This window comes from Hippopotamus amphibius, chromosome 8 (genome assembly GCF_030028045.1).
Source record: "Hippopotamus amphibius kiboko isolate mHipAmp2 chromosome 8, mHipAmp2.hap2, whole genome shotgun sequence".
In the NCBI taxonomy this organism is placed as follows: Eukaryota; Metazoa; Chordata; class Mammalia; order Artiodactyla; family Hippopotamidae; genus Hippopotamus; species Hippopotamus amphibius.
Genome location: NC_080193.1, coordinates 131095862 through 131115281, shown reverse-complemented (window position 1 = coordinate 131115281; position 19420 = coordinate 131095862). Strand labels below are relative to the sequence as shown.

The 19420-nt window shown below is 36.3% G+C and overlaps 1 protein-coding gene across 1 annotated transcript in view; it reads left to right on the top strand.

The window, feature by feature from the left end:
* Nucleotides 1-19420, top strand: part of UBR3 (ubiquitin protein ligase E3 component n-recognin 3) — a 223694-nt gene that overhangs the window by 68636 nt on the left and 135638 nt on the right. Inside the window, exons 6-8 of the mRNA XM_057747121.1 lie at nucleotides 9980-10046; nucleotides 14385-14515; nucleotides 15656-15884. Coding sequence (XP_057603104.1) covers nucleotides 9980-10046; nucleotides 14385-14515; nucleotides 15656-15884 — 427 coding nt within the window. The remainder of the gene's footprint in view (nucleotides 1-9979; nucleotides 10047-14384; nucleotides 14516-15655; nucleotides 15885-19420) is intronic.

Sequence of the window (19420 nt, the reverse complement as noted above, 5' to 3'; positions counted from 1 at the left end):
TTAAAGCAAACAGTCTCATATTACAGTGGCTTACATAAATGTTGTTTTCATTTCATTCTAGTCCCTCAAGGTCTCCTTTGGATTTTATTTTTACAACCTGATATGTTAAATGTTCCTTTTAGCTTTGTGTATTCTTTATTAAAACATTCTTTGAGTATTGTTTTAACCAGTTGTGAATTTTCTTGATTTCTTTTTATGGAGCTCACATTTTTTTTCATCTGTCCAGTAAATCCATCAAAGAAAGAAAGAGAGGTTAATTTGGGTTGCAAAACCATCTGTAAATTTTACAGGCTAGAAATTTGAATCTGTTTTGTTTGTTTTTTCTTTTGTGTTTTTCTTGTACAGGTCTTCTTCTCTCATTTTGGACTTTATATACATATATTTTGTGCCTGAAACACACATAGCAATGTTGTCTACTTCTCTGCTCAAGAACTAGTTAAGGTTTGGAAAGTGTATTTTAGGGCTGTACAAATGCTGTCTGGGTTGAGGTTATTTATTTCCTGTCTTGCCCACTGGACTGTCATTTTCTCCCTGGGTTGTTTATGCTGTTTTCTAATGGATAAATAGGGAAGAACTGTAACTCCCCATCATAAATTTGGGATGGGTGGGGTCTTGTCATGATAATAGAATTCATCTTCCTTAATGCCTGAATATCCCACCACTGGACGTTATTCCTGTTCATTAAAAGTTTTGTTCTTTCTCAAAATAAAAAAAAAAAGAGACTTGTAATAGATAACACAGTAATCTGTTATCTTGAGCAGATTGTTGTAGTTAGGATTGGAAATCAGAATTAGTATTAAAAACATATTTATTAGCTTAGAGCTAGAATTCATTGTCATCATTGAATAAATAGAAAATTAATATGAGCAAAAAATGATGAAATTACCCATTACTCTGTCACTTAGAGGTGACTTACTGTAAACATATATATTCTAACAGATTGATTGATTGGCTGGGTTGAGTCTTTGTTGCTGCGCGCGGGCTTTCTCTAGTTGCGGTAAGCGGCGACTACTCTTAATTGTGGTGCATGGGCTTCTCATTGGATTGACTTCTCTTGTTGTGCAGCACGGACTCAAGGCGAGTGGGCTTCAGTAGTTGTGATGTGGGCTCTAGAGCACAGGCTCAGTAGTTGTGGTGCATGGGCTTAGTTGCTCCGCAGCATGTAGGATCTTCCCATACCAGGAATCGAAACTGTGTCTGTCCCCTGCATTGGCAGGCAGGCAGATTCTTTTTTTTTTTTCTTTAAGAACTTTTGTTGACATACAATAAACTGCATGTATCCATAGTGTACAATTTGATATATTTTTTCTTATTATTAATGTATATATGGCAATCCCAATCTCCCAATTCATCGCCTCCCAACCCCCCCCCCCCACCTGCCGCTTTCCCCACTTGGTGTCCATATGTTTGTGCTCCACATCTGTGTCTCTATTTCGACAGGCAGATTCTTAACCACTGTACCACCAGGGACGTCCCCAGATTTTGTATATAGTATATTTTGATGGCTTCGCTATAATGCTATTCTTTAACCTGCTTTTCTTACTAATGGTAGTTTTGAACATCTATAAAAAGGGGTGTATTTTAAGAGATTTTATTTGTATGTATTATCAGTACTTAAATGGTTTCATATTCCATATACTATTCTTCATAGCATGCTTTTTTTTCCCCCTTGTTTATAGTAATAGTTTTTAAACACCTATCTGGTCACAGTGAATATAGAGCTCTAGTGTTGTTTTTCTTCATAGGATATGTCTGTGCTATAATTTATGTACCTAGTCTCCTGCTCTGCTGTTGGAAACCAAAGATTCTTTTTTTTTTTTTGCTGTTATAAATTACATTGTTATGAGTATTTGTGCATATAGTCCCTATTCACTTGTCTGATTATTTCTTTAGGGTAAATTCCTAGAACTGGAATTTCTGTTCCAGTGATAGATATATTTTAACGACTTTTGACATGTGCATTGACAAATGCTATTCAGGAAAATTGTTCTATTATATATTCTCTCAGGCAATGTACAAGAATACCCATTTTCCCACTGGTTTAGGTGGAGATAAATTCCCTTCCTAGCTGAGTCTGATATCTATGATAGTGTCAAGCTAATTTTATTTCTAGACTTTTGTCATTGTGACTTTAATCATGCTGTCTTCTTGAAATGACTTTCCTCTCCTTTGCTTGGCTAATTTTACTTGTCCTTTAAAGTATAAGATTAGGAAGTTTATAAAATTTCGTATTGCCATGAGTATTGCTTGATCAAGGATACTCTTTTCATAGGAAGTTTGTATTTGAAATTATGAATTAATTCTAACCTGAACTATAACATTAAAAGGGTTTTTTTGTTTGTTTAAGAACTTTTATTGAGATACAGTTAACATACAATAAACTGCATATATTTAGAGGGTTCAATTTGGTATCCCAATCTCCCAAATCAATGCCCCCCCAGCCCTCCCCGCTTTCCCCACTTGGTGTCCATATGTTTGTTCTCTACATCTGTCTCTCTGTTTCCGCCTTGCAGACTGGTTGATTTGTACCATTTTTTTATAGTCCGCATATATGTGTTAATATACGGTATTTGTTTTTCTCTTTCTGACTCACTTCACTCTGTATGACAGTCTCCAGGTCCATCCATGTCTCTACAAATGTCCCAGTTTCATTGCTTTTTATAGCTGAGTAATATTCCATTGTATATATGTACCACATCTTCTTTATCCATTCATCTGTTGATGGACATTTAGGTTGCTTCCATGTCCTGGCTATTGTAAATAGTGCTGCAATGAACATTGGAGTGCATGTGTCTTTTTGAATTATGATTTTCTCTGCATATATGCCTAGCAGTGGGATTGCTGGGTCATATGGTAACTCTATTTTTAGTTTTTCAAGGAACCTCCATACTGTACTCCATAGTGGCTGTATCAATTTACATTCCCACCAACAGTGCAAGAGCGTTCCCTTTTCTCCACATCCTTTCCAGCATTTACTGTTTGTCAATTTTCTAATGATGCCCATTCTGACCGGTGTGAGGTGATACCGCATTGTCGTTTTGATTTGCATTTCTCTAATAATGAATGATGTTGAGCAGCTTTTCATGTGCCTCTTGGCCATCCATATGTCTTCTTTGGAGAAATGCCTGTTTGGGTCTTCTGCCCATTTTTTGATTGGATTGCTTGTTTTTTTGATATTGAGCTGAATGAACTGTTTATATATTTTGGAGATTAGTCCTTTGTCTGTTGATTCGTTTGCAAATATTTTCTCCCATTCTGAGGGTTGTCTTTTCGTCTTGCTTATAGTTTCCTTTGCTGTGCAGAAGCTTTGAAGTTTCATTAGGTCCCACTTATTTATTTTTGTTTTTATTTCCATTATTCTAGGGGGTGGGTCAAAAAAAATCTTGCTGTGATTTACGTCAAAGAGTGTTCTTCCTATGTTTTCCTCTAGGAGTTTTATAGTGTCTGGCCTTACATTTAGGTCTTTAATCCATTTGGAGTCTATTTTTGTGAATGGTGTTAGGGAGTGTTCTAATTTCATTCTTTAACATATAGCTGTCCAGTTTTCCCAGCAACACTTATTGAAGAGGCTGCCTTTTCTCCGGTGTATATCCTTGCCTCCTTTGTCATAGATTAGTTGACCATAGTTTATCTCTGGGCTTTCTATCCTGTTCCATTGATCTATATTTCTGTTTTTGTGTCAGTACCATACTGTCTTGATCACTGTGGCCTTGTAGTATAGCCTGAAATCAGGAAGCCTGATTCCACCAACTCCGTCTTTCCTTCTCAAGATTGATTTGGCTCTTCGGGGTCTTTTGCATTTCCACACAAATCGTAAAATTTCTTGTTCTAGTTCTGTGAAAAATGCCATTGGTCATTTGATCGGGATTGCATTGAATCTGTAAATTGCTTTGGGTAGGATAGTCATTTTCACAATGTTGATTCTTCCAATCCAAGAACATGGTATGTCCCTCCATCTGTTTGTGTCTTCTTTGATTTCTTTCATTAGTTTCTTATAGTTTTCTGAGTACAGGTCTTTTACCTCCTTGGTGAGGTTTATTCCTAGGTATTTTATTCTTTTTGTTGCAGTGGTGAATGGGATTGTTTCCTTAATTTCTCTTTCTGATCGTTCATTGTTAGTGTATAGAAATGCAAGAGATTTCTGTGTGTTAATTTTGTATCCTGCAACTTTACCAAATTCATTGATTAGCTCAAGTAGTCTTCTGGTGGCATCTTGAGGATTTTCTATGTGTAATATCATGTCATCTGTGAACAGTGACAGTTTTACTTCTTCTTTTCCAATTTGGATTCCTTTTATTTCTTTTTCTTCTCTGATTGCTGTGGCAAGGACTTCCAAAACTATGTTGAATAGTAGTGGCGAGAGTGAACATCCTTGTCTTGTTCCTGATCTTAGAGGGAATGCTTCCAGTTTTCATCATTGAGAATGATGTTTGCTGTGGGTTTGTCATATATGGGCTTTATTATGTTGAGGTAGGTTCCCTCTATGCCCACCTTCTGGAGAGTTTTTATCATAAATGGGTGTTGAATTTTGTCAAAAGCTTTTTCTGCATCTATTGAGATGATCATGTGGTTTTTATCCTTCAATTTATTAATATGGTGTATCACAAGATTGATTTGCATATATTGAAGAATCCTTGCATTCCAGGCATAAACCCCACTTGATCATGGTATATGATCCTTTTAATGTGTTGTTGGGTTCTTTTGGCTAGTATTTTGTTGAGGATTTTTGCATCTAAATTCATCAGTGATATTGGTCTGTAATTTTCTTTTTTTTTGGAGTATCTTTGTCTGGTTTTGGTATCAGGGTGATGGTGGCCTCATAAAATGAGTATGGGAGTGTTCCTTCCTCTGCAATGTTTTGGAAGAGTTTGAGAAGGATGGGTGTTAGCTCTTCTCTAAATGTTTGATAAAATTCACCTGTGAATCCATCTGGTCCTGGACTTTTATTTGTTGGGAGATTTTTAATCACAGTTTCAATTTCATTACTTGTGATTGGTCTGTTCATATTTTCTATTTCTTCCTGATTCAGTCTTGGAAGGTTATACCTTTCTACGAATGTGTCCATTTCATCCAGATTGTCCATTTTATTGGCATATAGTTGCGTGTCGTAGTCTCCTCTGGTGCTTTTTATTTCTGTGGTGTCCGTTGTAACTTCTCCTGTTTCCTTTCTAATTTTATTGACTTGAGTCCTCTCCCTCTTTTTCTTGATGAGTCTTGCTAGAGCTTTATCAATTTTATTTATCTTCTCAAAGAACAAGCTTTTAGTTTTATTGATTTTTGCTATTGTTTTCTTCATTTCTATTTCATTTATTTCTGCTCTGATCCTTGTGATTTCTCTCCGTCTACTAACTTTGGGTCTTGTTTGCTCTTCTTTCTCTAATTTCTTTAGGTGTAAGGTTAGATTGTTTATTTGGGATTTTTCTTGTTTCTTGAGGTAGGATTGTATTGCTATAAACTTCCCTCTTAGAACTGCCTTTGCTGCATCCCATAGGTTTTGGATCGTTGTGTTTTCATTGTCATTTGTCTCTAGGTATTTTTTGATTTCCTCTTTGATTTCTTCAGTGATCCCTGGTTATTTAGTAGTGTATTGTTTAGCCTCCATGTGTTTGTGTTTTTTTTCCTGTAATTGAATTCTAATCTCATAGCGTTGTGGTCAGAAAAGATGCTTGATATGATTTCAATTTTCTTGAATTTACCGAGGCTTGATTTATGACCCAAAATGTGATCTGTCTTGGAGAATTTTCCATGTGCACTGGAGAAGAAGGTGTAATCTGCTGTTTTTGGATGTAATGTCCTATAGATATCTATTAAATCAAGCTGATTTATTGTGTCATTTAAAGCTTGTGTTTCCTTATGAATTTTCTGTGTGGATGATCTGTCCATTGGTGTCAGTGGGGTGTTCAAGTCCCCCACTATGATTGTGTTACTGTCTATTGCCTTTTTCATAGTTGTTAGCATCTGCCTTATGTGTTGAGGTGCTCCTATATTGGGTGCATATATATTTATAATTGTTATCTCTTCTTCTTGGATTGATCCCTCGATCTTTATGTAGTGTCCTTTCTTGTCTCTTGTTAACAGTTTTTATTTTAAAGTCTATTTTATCTGATATGAGTATCGCTACTCCAGCTTTCTTTTGATTTTCATTAGCATGAAACATCTTTTTCTATCCCCTCACTTTCAGTCTGTATGTGTCCCTAGGTCTGAAGTGGGTCTCTTGGAGACAGCATATATATGGGTCTTGTGTTTGTATCCATTCAGCCAGTCTGTGTCTTTTGGTTGGTGCATTTAGTCCATTTACATTCAAGGTAATTATCGATATGTATGTTCCCATTACCATGTTCTTAATTGTTTTGTTTTTGTTTCTGTAGGTGCTTCTCTTCTCTTTTGTTTCCCACTTAGAGAAGTTCCTTTAGCATTTGTTGTAGGGCTGGTTTGGTGGTGCTGAATTCTCTTAGCTGTTGCTTGTCTGTAAAGCTTTGATTTCTCTGGCGAATCTGAATGAGATCCTTGCTGGGTAGAGGATTCTTGATTGTAGGTTCTTCCCTTTCATCACTTGAAATATATCATGCCACTCCCTTCTGGCTTGCAGAGTTTCTGCTGAGAAATCAGCTGTTAACCTGATGGGAGTTCCCTTGTATGTTATTTGTCATTTTTCCCTTGTTGTTTTTAATAACTTTTCTGTCTTTAATTTTTGTCAGTTTGACTACTATGTGTCTTGGTGTGTTTCTCCTTGGGTTTATCCTGCCTGAGACTCTGTGTTTCCTGGACTTGGGTAGCTATTTCCCTTCTCATGTTAGGGAAGTTTTCAAGTATAATCTCTTCCAGTATCTTCTCGGGTCCTTTATCTCTCTTTTGTCCTTCTGGGACCCCTGTAATGTGAACGTTGGTGTGTTTAACGTTGTCCCAGAGGTCTCTTAGGCTGTCTTCAGTTCTTTTCATTCTTTTCTCTTTATTCTTTTCTGCATCAGTGATTATCACCATTCTGTCTTCCAGGTCACTTATTTGCCTTTCTGCCCCAGTTAATCTGCTATTGGTTACTTCCAGTGTATTTTTCATTTCAGTTATTGTGTTGCATATCTGTTTGTTTGTTCTTTAATTCTTCTAGGTCTTTGGTAAACTTTTCAATCTTTGCATCCAGTCTTTTTTCAAAGTCCTGGATCATCTTTGCCTTCATTATTCTGAATTCCTTTTCTGGAAGGGTGCCTATCTCCTCTTCATTTAGTTGTTTTTCTGTGGTTTTATCTGTCCCTTCATCTGGTACAAAGTCCTCTGCTTTTTCATTTTCTCTGTCTTTCTGTGGCTGTGGTTTTCAGTTCCACAAGATGAAATACTGCTGATACTGCTTGATTCTGCTGTCTGCCCTCTTGTGGAGGAAGCTATCCAGGAGGCTCGTGGGTACTTCCTGATGGGAGGGACTGATGGTGGGTATGGCTGGGTGGGCGAAGCTCAGTAAGACTTTAATCTGATTTGGTGGCCAAGCTCAGTAAAACTTTAATCTGCTTGTCTGCCAGTGGGTGTGGCTGTGTTCCCACCTTGTTTGATGTTTGGCCTGAGGCTACCCAGCACTGGAACTTACAGGCTCTTTTTTGGGGCTAATGTTGGACTCTGGGAGGGCTCACGCCAATGAGCACTTCCCAGAACCCCTGCCGCCAGTGCCCCTGTCTCCTCAGTGAGCCACAGCTGCCCCCCACCTCTGCAGGCAACCCTCCAACACCAGCAGATAGGTCTGGTTCAGTCTGCTATGGGGTCACTGCTCCTTCCCCCTGGGTCCTGGTGAGCACACTTTTTTGTGTGCCCTCCAAGACTGGAGTCTCCATTTCCCCCAGTCCTGTGGTGGTCCTGCAATCAAATCCCGCTGGCTTTCAGAGTCTGATTCTCTGGGGATGCCTCCTCCTGTTGCTGGACTCCCAGGTTGGGAAACCTGATGTGTGGCTCAGAACTCTCACTTTAGTGGGTGGATTTCTGCAGTATAACTGTTCTCCAGTTTGTGAGTCACCCACCCAGCATTTATGGTATTTGATTTTTACGCAATTGCGCCCCTCCTACCGTCTCATTGTGGCTTCTCCTTTGTCTGTGGATGTGGGGTGTCTTTTTTGGTGAGTTCCAATGTCTTTCTGTCAATGATTGTTCAGCAGTTAGTTGTAATTCCGGTGCTTTTGCAAGAGGGAGTGAGTGCTCGTCCTCCTACTCCGCCATCTTGATCCTATAGTTGGTTTTGTTTTTTATTTTTTGTCTTTTCTCTCAGGGCTGGGAGAGCAGTTTCATAAATGGCTTTTAGCTAAAATCTCAAATTTTAGAACCTTCTGGGTCCTGTGGCATTGTTTTACATTGTTATGTCTGTCTTTTATGGCTCCAAATTTCATACTGGCTGAGTTTCTCTAAGGGCAGGATGAGGGTGGCAGAGGAATAGGAGAGTGTAGTTTTACTGTCAATATTGCTGCCAAGTAGTTGACCACTGAGACCTGGCTTTGGTGGGGATTAACAGGGAGGGCATATTGAAGTGCTTAGTAAATGCTGAATGAATGAGCTAAGGAAGTGTCTTTGGGAAACCCCAAACTGGTCCTGAGGACTAATGCTGGACTTCACAGAAACCTGAAGTTAAGTTTGTGATACGTAAGCCAAGGAGACTATACCAGTGAGGAGAGCAGCAGCACAAAGCTGAGGCTTTTCTGCTTTGGAGATTTGATTTAATTGAGAAAGTGTCTGGGAATTTGTACTATGGTTCTAAGCTGCCACCAGCATAATTGGGTAGCACAACAGACTGTATGCCAAAATGCTGCCACAGATGTCTTTATAATACCAGTTAGCTCAAACCTGTTTGGAAAAATGGGAGAAAGACATCAGTATAACATGGAAGTTTTGGGTTCCTCTGCAGTCTTTCCTAGCTCAGGTGAGCTGGGATGATGGGGTAGAATCATATCCTTTAGCTGGAGGGGAAATAATCCCTGAACTGTGAAGGTAGCAGGAGCCTTTTCAGCAACATTTAAAGGAAATTAGAAATGAGAGCCTACACCCATGGCTCCCTCCCTACCGGGCGCATCCCTAGCCTCACTCTTGGTTTCACTAGCAGCAGGCCGCTTCCTCTGCTCCTCTTCCCTGAGTGTTGCCTCAGCCAGCTCGCTTCCCACCCTGCTGTTGTAGTATGCTGTTAGCATCCCCCAGGCAGCCTCAAACCCCCCCACGATGTTTGCCTGGGCGTCTAAATGATCCAGGTACCCATTATTGGTTTTGTTACTTCTTTGGTTGCAGACTTTCTTGGTTACAAAACACCTTGTGAGTGGTCTGCCCTTCACCCTTTTATTTCCCATAAGCCTTGTTAATTTTCACATGAGGTTTTTTTTTTTCCCAGGAATAGATATATCATATGTGAGCAGAAATGCATGTATTTTCTTCTTGGATTTTTTTTCCTAAGCACATTTTAATTTTTATTATTATTATCATTTTGACTGTCAACTCTAGCTTCTAATATGCTGTGCCAGTTTTTGAGAACTTGCTCTCTTGAACTCCTTTTGTTTTGTGTTTGGACTCTTCAAAGCCTTTCCTCTATTCATCGCTTTAACCCTCTTCTGCTTCTCCCCTTCCTTCCTGTGCTAATCTGCTCCCTACTCTCCTTTAGCTTCTTTGAGAATTTGATGTTATATTTATAAGGTTAGGAAAATTTTTATTTTGGCACTTTGGGGCATTTAACAGTCAGTAGAAGCATAGATTCAGTTTAAAACTCTTATATTTTAATCCTAAGGATTTTCATGATATATTTTAATTGTAATGCTAATTTTAAATTTAATTATCAATCTAAAGTTAGCAACATTAAAATATATTTTATAACAGCAAATAAATTAAAGTAAAATTGTTGATTAATAATGTACAAGTATACCTATATTTTATATTTAACATAATTTGTAAGTGTATCTGTATTTACATAAAATGCATAAATTCATGAATAGGACTGTAGATAATGCTAATTTTGTTTTTTCTCCAGGAGGATCAGGATGGGAGTCAGGGTCTGGGCAAGAGAAAGAGGGTCAAACTAAGCAGTAACACCAAAGGTATTTATATATTTTTCTGCTTGTATAAAAAAATGCTTAATCATCAAGAGCACTTGGTTGGCTAGGCATATTGACATCAGAGCTGTTTGAAGGGAGAGTTATGTCATTAGATTTGTCTAATATGGGGAAAGTGTTGTGGACGGGGGTTATGGGGAACCTCAAAAGCAAGTCAGAGCCTTACTGTTGGAATTGTGTTCATTGTTTTCTTTGTAAAATGAGCAATATCATATTTGAGCCAGAAAAAGAGTCTTTTAATTGAATCTTTGATTTGGATCCAGCGTTTTTGGTGTAAAGCTTTAATTTGATTTATATCTTTTTATAATCTGAGATATGCAATTTCTAGAGTGAAAAAGGATGAGCAAGAGGGAGAGTGTGTGTGTGTGTGTGTGTGTGTGTGTGTGTGTGTGTGTGTGTAAGTAACAGGAATGAAAAAGAATGAGAGTGAATGAGAATGAATGGCACTTACCACATATTAAGGGCTCAGTATTGATGCAAAGGAGGAAGTAGATATGCCTATAGCGAGGGAATAGATTAAGTAATAAGTAACATTTATTGAACTTTTTGTATATGCTGGACATAGTGCTAATCACATCATGCACTGTCATTTAATTCTCAAAGTAACTATATGAAGCAAGTTTTATTTATTACTGTTTTCTGAGTGAGCAAATGGAGGCATGTTAGGCATAACAGCTAATGAGATGTAGGTCCTTAATTCAGATCCCAGAGCTTAAATGCTTTTATCACTATATTTTCTTGACCATCCCTAAAAGCTTTTCTAGAGTTCTTTTTATTAGTTGGCAGCCTGTGCCCTGGATTTTGCCATGGATTTCCAAATCTTAACATCGTCTATTTTCTGGATTAGTATGGTCTGATAGAAAGTCTCCAGAAGTTAAAATATTATTTTGATGAAAAGATTCTTACTTCTGGTGCTAAGTAGGTCTTGTGGAAAGCTTAGGACTGCTTGGAAAGGTGGAGCAAGTAGGCAGTTTTAGTTGAGGCTCATTTTGTAAGTCTGTTCTTAGTTACTCATGTTGCCGCATTTAACATGCGGACTGTTAGCAAAGGGCATGAAATTTGATTTGCTGTCTAGGATGCACATCTTCCCCTTCTTCCTGGCCTAGCAGAGAACCTGTAATGCCTGAAAGAAATTAGAAACCCATATGGCTACCTGGCCCTTTGACTTACCAGAGTTGTCCATGTGTTCACCTGAGTCCTTGAGACACATCTGAGTTGGAAGAGAAGGCATGATTGTTAGGCATATACTTGAGTTTAAGCTTCAGGGATGTTCAGAAAATACCTGTTATGGTGTAAGAGGTCATGGTTTTCCTTCAGCCTGGTCAAACTCTGGCTGAAGATACTTTTTATGCAGACTTTATGTTGAAGTTTATTTTCTTTTATACCTGAATTCTTTTGTATTTGAGATTGTTTGATTGTTTTCTCTTCCTTCCTCTGCTGGTAAGAAGTGGTATAGAGGTTTAAGACTTTATCAGTTATCATGTTTGGTTTAAGTATGTATGTAGAAGAAATGGCTTTTTGAGTTAGTGGAACCTCTTTTTTCAAGAAGTGAGAGTTGCTTTTGAAAATCTCTGAAGTCCAGGGAGTGGTTTAGTAAGAATTTGATTCAACAGTTTGAAAGTGAGCTGAAAATAAAACATGCAATGATAGGTAAGAGGAGAGGCACTGTGCTAACACATCACTGCCTGTTCTCAAAACCTCAATTTTAAGGATGAAAAAGCCTGGGCCTAGAGGATTTCAGCTAAGATGACCAAGATTACTGAGCTCATGAGTTGCAAAGCCTTGACTCTTGCTGTCTAAATTAAATGCTGTCATACATTTGTATCACATACTGATTCTTCAGAAATCTCTTTTTACAATTTGGCTTGAGGTGGTTTAGGTGTTGTAAAGGTCATGACAATTTAATCAAGATTTTAAAGGTAAATAATCATACATAACTAATGGAAGCATTTCTAACCACATTTCCATAACATAATGCATAAAACACATAGCACATGCTTTAAATATCTTGGGAAACTGACATCATTTATTTTAAGAAAAACAGTGAAGACGTGTGTTCCCCCCCCCCCCCCTTTTTTAATGTCTGAAGATAGAAAAATTGGATTGTACATAACTGCAGCTATTTTCATTTTAGTAGAAGCCACGGCTTTTCTGGTGCATTCAGATTGTTTTATTTATTTCAAACAAAGTTAATGTATCTTTCTTTTTTTACTGCTTGACATACAATAATTATGGTAGATTCAGGCTTTTCTTTGGGTAATACAAACTTGCAGAGAGTTACAACTGTGAATTTTAAGATAAATACTACTATTTTTATTCAACTTTGTAATTACTTTCAGAAGTACTTATCTGTGAAGGTTTTATTTTTTTGGTAGTCTGTGAAATTTTCAGTCATGCTGGTACCAAGTGAATTTTGAGAATTAAATTGGCTTCAGCAATGTGTGTTGTGGATTATATTCTAATCTTTAATTGTAATCTTTATATTCCTGTCACCTGATTCATTTGGTGCCTAATTTTATTACTTTTTTGGCTTTGAATGTCAGCTTGTGCATTTGAATGTATTTTACCTCATTTCTTGCAGGCCTAGTTTATTTCTCTTTTAAATCATTGCCATATCCTGGGAATGCTCTATTTCAGGAGGAAGAGATTTCTGTTTTACAAGTAGAAAATTCTGAGACTTGGAAAATAAAGAATTATTGTTTCCAATAAAGGGCTGTACGGTGTAATTGTAATTATATTTTTACTCCTACTACATATGCCTTATACTAAAGGCACCACTAAAAGGGAGTTAAGTAGGAGATTAGCAGATACTTTTGTCTCTCTGCAGTTTAAATCATAGTGTCTCTAGATTAATGAAATTATTATTCCGAAAATAATGGGTTATTAATTATTAATGGAAAGTTAGATTAAAGTTATATCTAACTTTTATATCTGATTCAAGTCTTATTAAACTCAGTGTTTTTTGCAAGAAAATCAAGAGAGATAAGTACTGAGTTGTCATTCTTTTAGACCCATTGCCTGAGGAGATGTAGTGTGAATACATTACTCAATAACAGAAGAACTGTGACACTGGGGTAGGATTGGTGTAGAGTTAATTGAAAAAACTCTGCAAGGTTACCCTGCAAGACTACTTGAACTGTAATATAGTTAGGGCTGTATCTGAGTATTTTGGTTCACGTGATACTGGTTTTTCAAATCGCTCATCTAACTCTAGTCCGTGCTTAAGCGCTGTCACTGAAACAGTCCATTCATAGTTGACACTTGATGCCCTTATTCTCTTGATGCCCTTATATAGAGCTGATGATCCAGAGCAGTATCCCAAGATAATTTGCTCCAGTAAAGATTAATAGAATTTTCTAGTTCATTTTGAGGGGAAAATATTAGAAAAAGTGAGAGAAAGAAATAGCCAGAGTGTTAAAAATAGTCAGATCACACTTTGCTGTACACCTTGCAACTAACACAACGTTGTTAATCAACTATAGTCCAATGTAAAGTAAAAATTAAAAAAAATTTCAGTTCATCATATACCAGTTGAGACCTTTCTGTTAATTAATAAGCATGGCAAGAAGGCAGAGATAAGCAAGAGACAGCCTAGCCCTCAAGGAGTGGCACTAGGCCTTCCAGTAGATAATTTTATTCTCCTTTTGAATACCTTTATTCAAAAGGGGCATCCATTTCCTGTTTCCTCTATGCATGAAGAGGGCATCTTGAGTCCAGTGTAAGTAAGCACATCAAACATTCTGTATGTTTCCTGGTATGTTCCTACCAGAAGAAAGTAAATGCTTCTGTATGCTAGAGTAAGCAATGCACTAGTGATTATTTTCTCTAGTGAGGTCAATATTTCATTTATGAAGGATGATTTTAGAGGAATAGATAAATTATTCATCCTATAAAGATTTTTTCAAAACATAAAAAAATTTAGATAACTTTGGAGTTTATGTCCTTCATAGTATGTGTTTAGTTTAAAATTATTATTACTATTTTAAATTAAGTGCCATGAATATTTTTCTTGTAAGATAATTACGAATCTTAGTAGAAATTTTAGATAAATGGCTTATGTTTAAGGACAAGTAATTACTTATTTTTCTAGTAACTGCTTTATATTAAATTATAAGATTAAGTATTTTATTATTTATATGCTGTGGACATTATAGAAACTTAGCTCGATATTGTTAGCATTATCATTTGAATTATTGAAAGGATAGCCTTAATTTTTAGATACGTTCAGATGTTTGAGGTTGATGGGTTATTAATCATAGTAAGGTTTAAATGAGATGAGCAACTTGAATCATTAGGGTGATAAATTTTATTTTTCTTATGTAGATCAATCTATAATGGATGTTTTGAAACATAAAAGTTTCTTAGAAGAACTATTGTTTTGGACTATAAAGTATGAATTTCCCCAGAAGATGGTGACTTTCTTACTCAACATGCTTCCAGATCAAGAGTATAAGGTATCTACATTTTTTCCTTTCTTTCTGAACTTTGTTCCCCTTTCTTTGCCTTTTCAATACTATATCTTTTTGATATTTTTCTCAGCTCTGTTGCCAAAAGAGGACATGCACAAAAAGCACAATATTGTAGATCTGAGTCAAAGCACCGTTACAGAGCAGGATTCCTAAGGGTTGCCTTTCTGCATAAAACTTGGTCCAAAGGGATTGCTGGGGGACAAACAAAAACACAGTTGTACAGATAAATGTGTAGTTACAAATTGTAGTATGTTCTCTAAAGGAGAAAGGTGCAAGGTGCTACAAGAATGTTTAATGGGGGCAACTGAGTTTAGATTGTGGGGTTAGGCATGGGAAAAGCATGGAGTTAGTAGCTGCTGGCCATAATTGTTAAAGACACAATGGTATTGACTCATGTACACATGTAGGTGAAGTCTCTAGTCTCAGATGGTGTGAACCCACCTGTTACTACCATATGGTTGTGGCAAAGTTACACAGCCTAGGGTCTGAAAAGATAATAAGTCATGCTGTAGTTCTTCTTATGGTTTAGATAGTAAAGCCTCTTTAGGAATGAAGCTTTAATAATGCTGTTGTTTTGTATCTTTATACCTGCTTAAGAAAACAATAGAGGAAGTGTGTGTATGATACACAGAAAAGAATATTTAGTCAGAATAGTGGTTGGCTTTCTGATCAAATAGGAAAAGATATTATTTCTTTTGGAGTAGTCACGTTGATTTACTTATTGTTTAGTTATATAAACAACTTTGTGATGGTTTTCAGGTGAGACTTTAGATTTTGTTGTTAAAGTAGGTAGCACAGGACAAAGACACATACTTTGACATTAGTGAGTTGATATATTTGTGAGCAAAGTGAAGATTTGTATTTTTAAACCATCTTTGTAATTGCTTTAAAACTTTAATAATTTAAAATGCATATTGAACATCTTTTTAACCATCAAAGTAGTTTGCTGATTTTCCAAAAAAAGGACAAATGTCGGACTACCATCATCATTTAAATTATTTTTCCAGTTATCTTGGACATCATCAGAAGCTAATCATAGCTTTAAAATGCTAGTATAATATGTTGGAAAATGTGTTGTAAAACTTAAACTGTGTTTTTTTTCTTCCTATTTAAAACATTTTACAGGTCGCTTTTACAAAAACTTTTGTTCAGCATTATGCTTTCATTATGAAAACACTGAAGAAAAGTCATGAATCGGACACAATGTCTAACAGAATTGTGCATATTAGTGTTCAGTTGTTCAGCAATGAGGAGCTAGCCAGACAGGTAACAGAAGAATGTCAGCTGCTGGATATTATGGTCACTGTGCTGCTATACATGATGGAAAGTTGCCTTATTAAAAGTGAGCTACAAGGTAAACTCAGAATTATTTTCACTAGTTTTATAAGTATACTTTGTATAACTAGTCTTAAAAAACAGCTTTAAAAATATTATAAAATAATGCATATTTGTTAAAGAAAATTTTTTAAAAATTTCAGCAAAATTTAAAGAAAAACTTTAAAATCAGCTGTAGTTTTGTTATTCACAAATAACATTAACATTTTGGGATATTTTCTGTCTTTTTGTGTGATATGAATATGTTTATAGATATGAATATGTACTTTAAAATATGCTATCAAGTGTACATGTCAAGAATATTTTTTTTTAATGATTGCAGGTACTAATATCATATGCCTTTACCATTATTTAACCACTTTCTTATTAGATATGTTTCTATTTTTTAATTATTAATTTGTTACTGTCAGCTTTCGACAGTAACAAATTATTTTATATGCATATATTTCTGTAATTTAAAAGTTGGACCAAATCTTGCCTTTTATATACTCCTTTAGTGTGATCTTTAATTTTCTTCCTTTATGCCTCCACAAATTGCATAACATTTCTAGGAATTCTTCCCATTCTTATTTCTTTGTGGTCTTGACTTTACCTCCCTGTAATAATTTATATTATTTGAGTATTTGCTATGTACTAGGCCCTGGGTTAATACTGTTTATATGTTGTCTCAAGCTTCTGAACAACACTCTAGATTGTCGTTATTATTTTTTCCACCTTAAAGATGAGTAAATTGAGGCTTAGAGAAGTTGTCGTTTGCCGTAGATTGTACAGTTAGTAGATGACAGAGCCAAGAAGGGCTTTATATCTCCTGATGTCAGAATCTTTGTTCTTAGTCACAATACAGCCAGGCCAACATTAGTATGACTGTGTCTTTACTTGTTGGCACTGGGAGCTAAACTTAACAAATAACAACAAATAATGCCTCAAATTAAATCTTAGGACCTTTCTGTTCTCTGTGGATGGGAGATCTTATACTTGACACTTGCCTTCTGCTGTTGTCTCCTTTTGCATATGAGCTCCTGTCTTCTCTTTATACTGATAATCTGCCTATTCTCAGATGCAGTACCGTAGCCTGAAAATTTGTATAGGGCTCAGTGCAGGGCGTGGTGCCTTATGTGTAATAACAGTTCGCTAATCATGATGGTAACTACCATCTTCCGAGCACTCACTGTATACGATGCTTTTCTTTTCTTCTTCAGTACTTTATATGTATTATCTAATTTAACCATCAGTAATTCTGGGGAGTAGATATTGTTTTTTCCATTTTATAGATGAGGCAGTTGTGGCTTAGGGAGTTGACAAGTCAGTGATCTATGGCTTTTTAGCTGTAAGTGGTAAGGCTAGCTGTCTGACTTCAAAACCTATACTCTGACCCACTATGTAACTCTGCCTTCACATTGTAGGTATAGTGGGAGAATAATACATTATTTACATTGAACAGTATACCTCTTTACCTTTTTAAAGGAAAAATTAAAAGCTGCTTTGTATTGTACTTTTTCTATCTTTGTGTAGGATGACCTTTTCTTTCTTAGAGATTTAGTTATGTATATTACTTTTTTAAAAAATAGTATCTATCATCATTCAGCTGTATCAATGATATTCTTATATGTACAATTATATAATTAGAAAAGGACCTTTCACAAATACAGTATTTTTAATTTATAAACTGGAAACCTTTAAAATATTAGACGTGTCTACTCTTTTGAAAAGAATATTGAGTGTATTTTCTTGACTTAAGTGGTTTAGCTGTGTTTATTATATATGGTTTGCATTACGGAGAAGAATGTTTGGGAAGAAGATGTATATGAGTCTGCCTGCTATTTTTTTCTTTAGCCAGCTTTCCTGAGAGAGTTTATTTCCTTATCTTCCAGTCACTCATTAACCCACCTTAATCTGCTGTCTGCTGCCATCATTCTATTGCTCTCTGCAAAATTGTCCATAACTCCAGTAGCCACATGGAGAACAGCTCCAGAACAGCTCCAAGTTTGTTATTTTGACTTCGTTTTTAATACAATCCTTTCTACTCTCAAAGGTCCCAGTTTATATGGTAAATTATATGGTCACCCTTTCTATGACTACATGGTAAGGAAGCCAGTGGCAACACTTTGGACCTTATCTTGCTTGATTTCCATTAGCATTTCACACTGTTGATTCTCTTTTTTTGTGTGTGACGTGAAACTGTTTTCTACTTGTCCTATCAGTGTTGGTGTTTCTTGGCACTTGGTCTTGCTGTCTCTGTGTTTCTCACTTTTCCCATATTTCCTGAAATCATATTACATGGTCTTAGTTGCTTTCTACATATACTTCCTTCTAATGCGGTTAGTCTGTCCTGGAAATTCTTACACAAATTGAATTTTCCAAAAGCTAAATAGGTATAAATAGCATTGCTAAGATCTTTAGATATAAATGTATTCTTTCTAGTAATAAATTACATTATTTCTGAGCCAAGTCTAGCACTATCTTTAGCTCCTATTCTGATTTTTTTCCCCTTCTTTCACAAGTAGCATAACATTTCATGTTACATATTTACTGGCTTTCTAAAAGCACCATATGTTTCCCCCGTTTTCTACATGAAGAGTATTAGAATGAGCTTTAAATATATTGAAGTAGCTACAGATACACAAGATTATACAAGTTCTCTGCACTTCTTACTTTGTAACAGCTCCTGTCTAGCCTTTGTATACACTGTCATTAGACAAATTTGAAAACTTTGTCTATGCTGTTAGTAAATGTGGGAGCTGATACAATGAGAATGCATTGTGAATACATGGCCACAGCAATACCAATAAAAGGGAAAAAGCCTCTAGTAGTAAGTGGTCACTTCTTTATACTTTTACTTTGTTAGGTTCATTTCTACACCATACTACTTTGTGATTCCAAACATAACTCATAACTTTCTATATCCCTGAAATTTTACAGTTCGTCTTACGAAACTATGTAAAATAGAACTTGAAACCATGTATTGCATAACTATAGGAATGTCTGTAGTTGCTAATAATGCCAGATTGATCTTCTGTCCTTCATATCAAATTGTTTATTGAATTATATTCCTTGGATATCTACAAGCACCTCAAACACACAGTGTCAACACCAAAACGTCATTCTCTCTCTATCAAGCCTGCTTCTTTTCTATTGCACATGTGCATGTGTGTGTATGTGTATATATTATGTGTGTATTAGCACTCAAGTTGGTGTTCTGGTATCACTCTAACCATCTACAGAGCTGCCCAACCTAAAAATCTAGGAGTCATTTTCGACTTCTTACTCTTTGTAGATATAGTGAACATCACCACGTGTGTCATTTAAATCCTTCTAAATATCTTAGAATAGCCAATTCTTTTCATCTCGGCATCTTCATGCCAACATCATAGTTCAAGCAATTGCCATGTCCAGGCCTTTTATCACCATTCATCAGCACCCTCCTATAGTCACTGTCTGCGCTCAACGTCTAGTCATGTCCTCTCTCTTAAAACCCCTCTGTGGCTTGCCATCCTCTTCACATGAACTGCAAACTCCTGGAGCTAATTTATAAGGCTGTCTAGACTCATTTGTGCC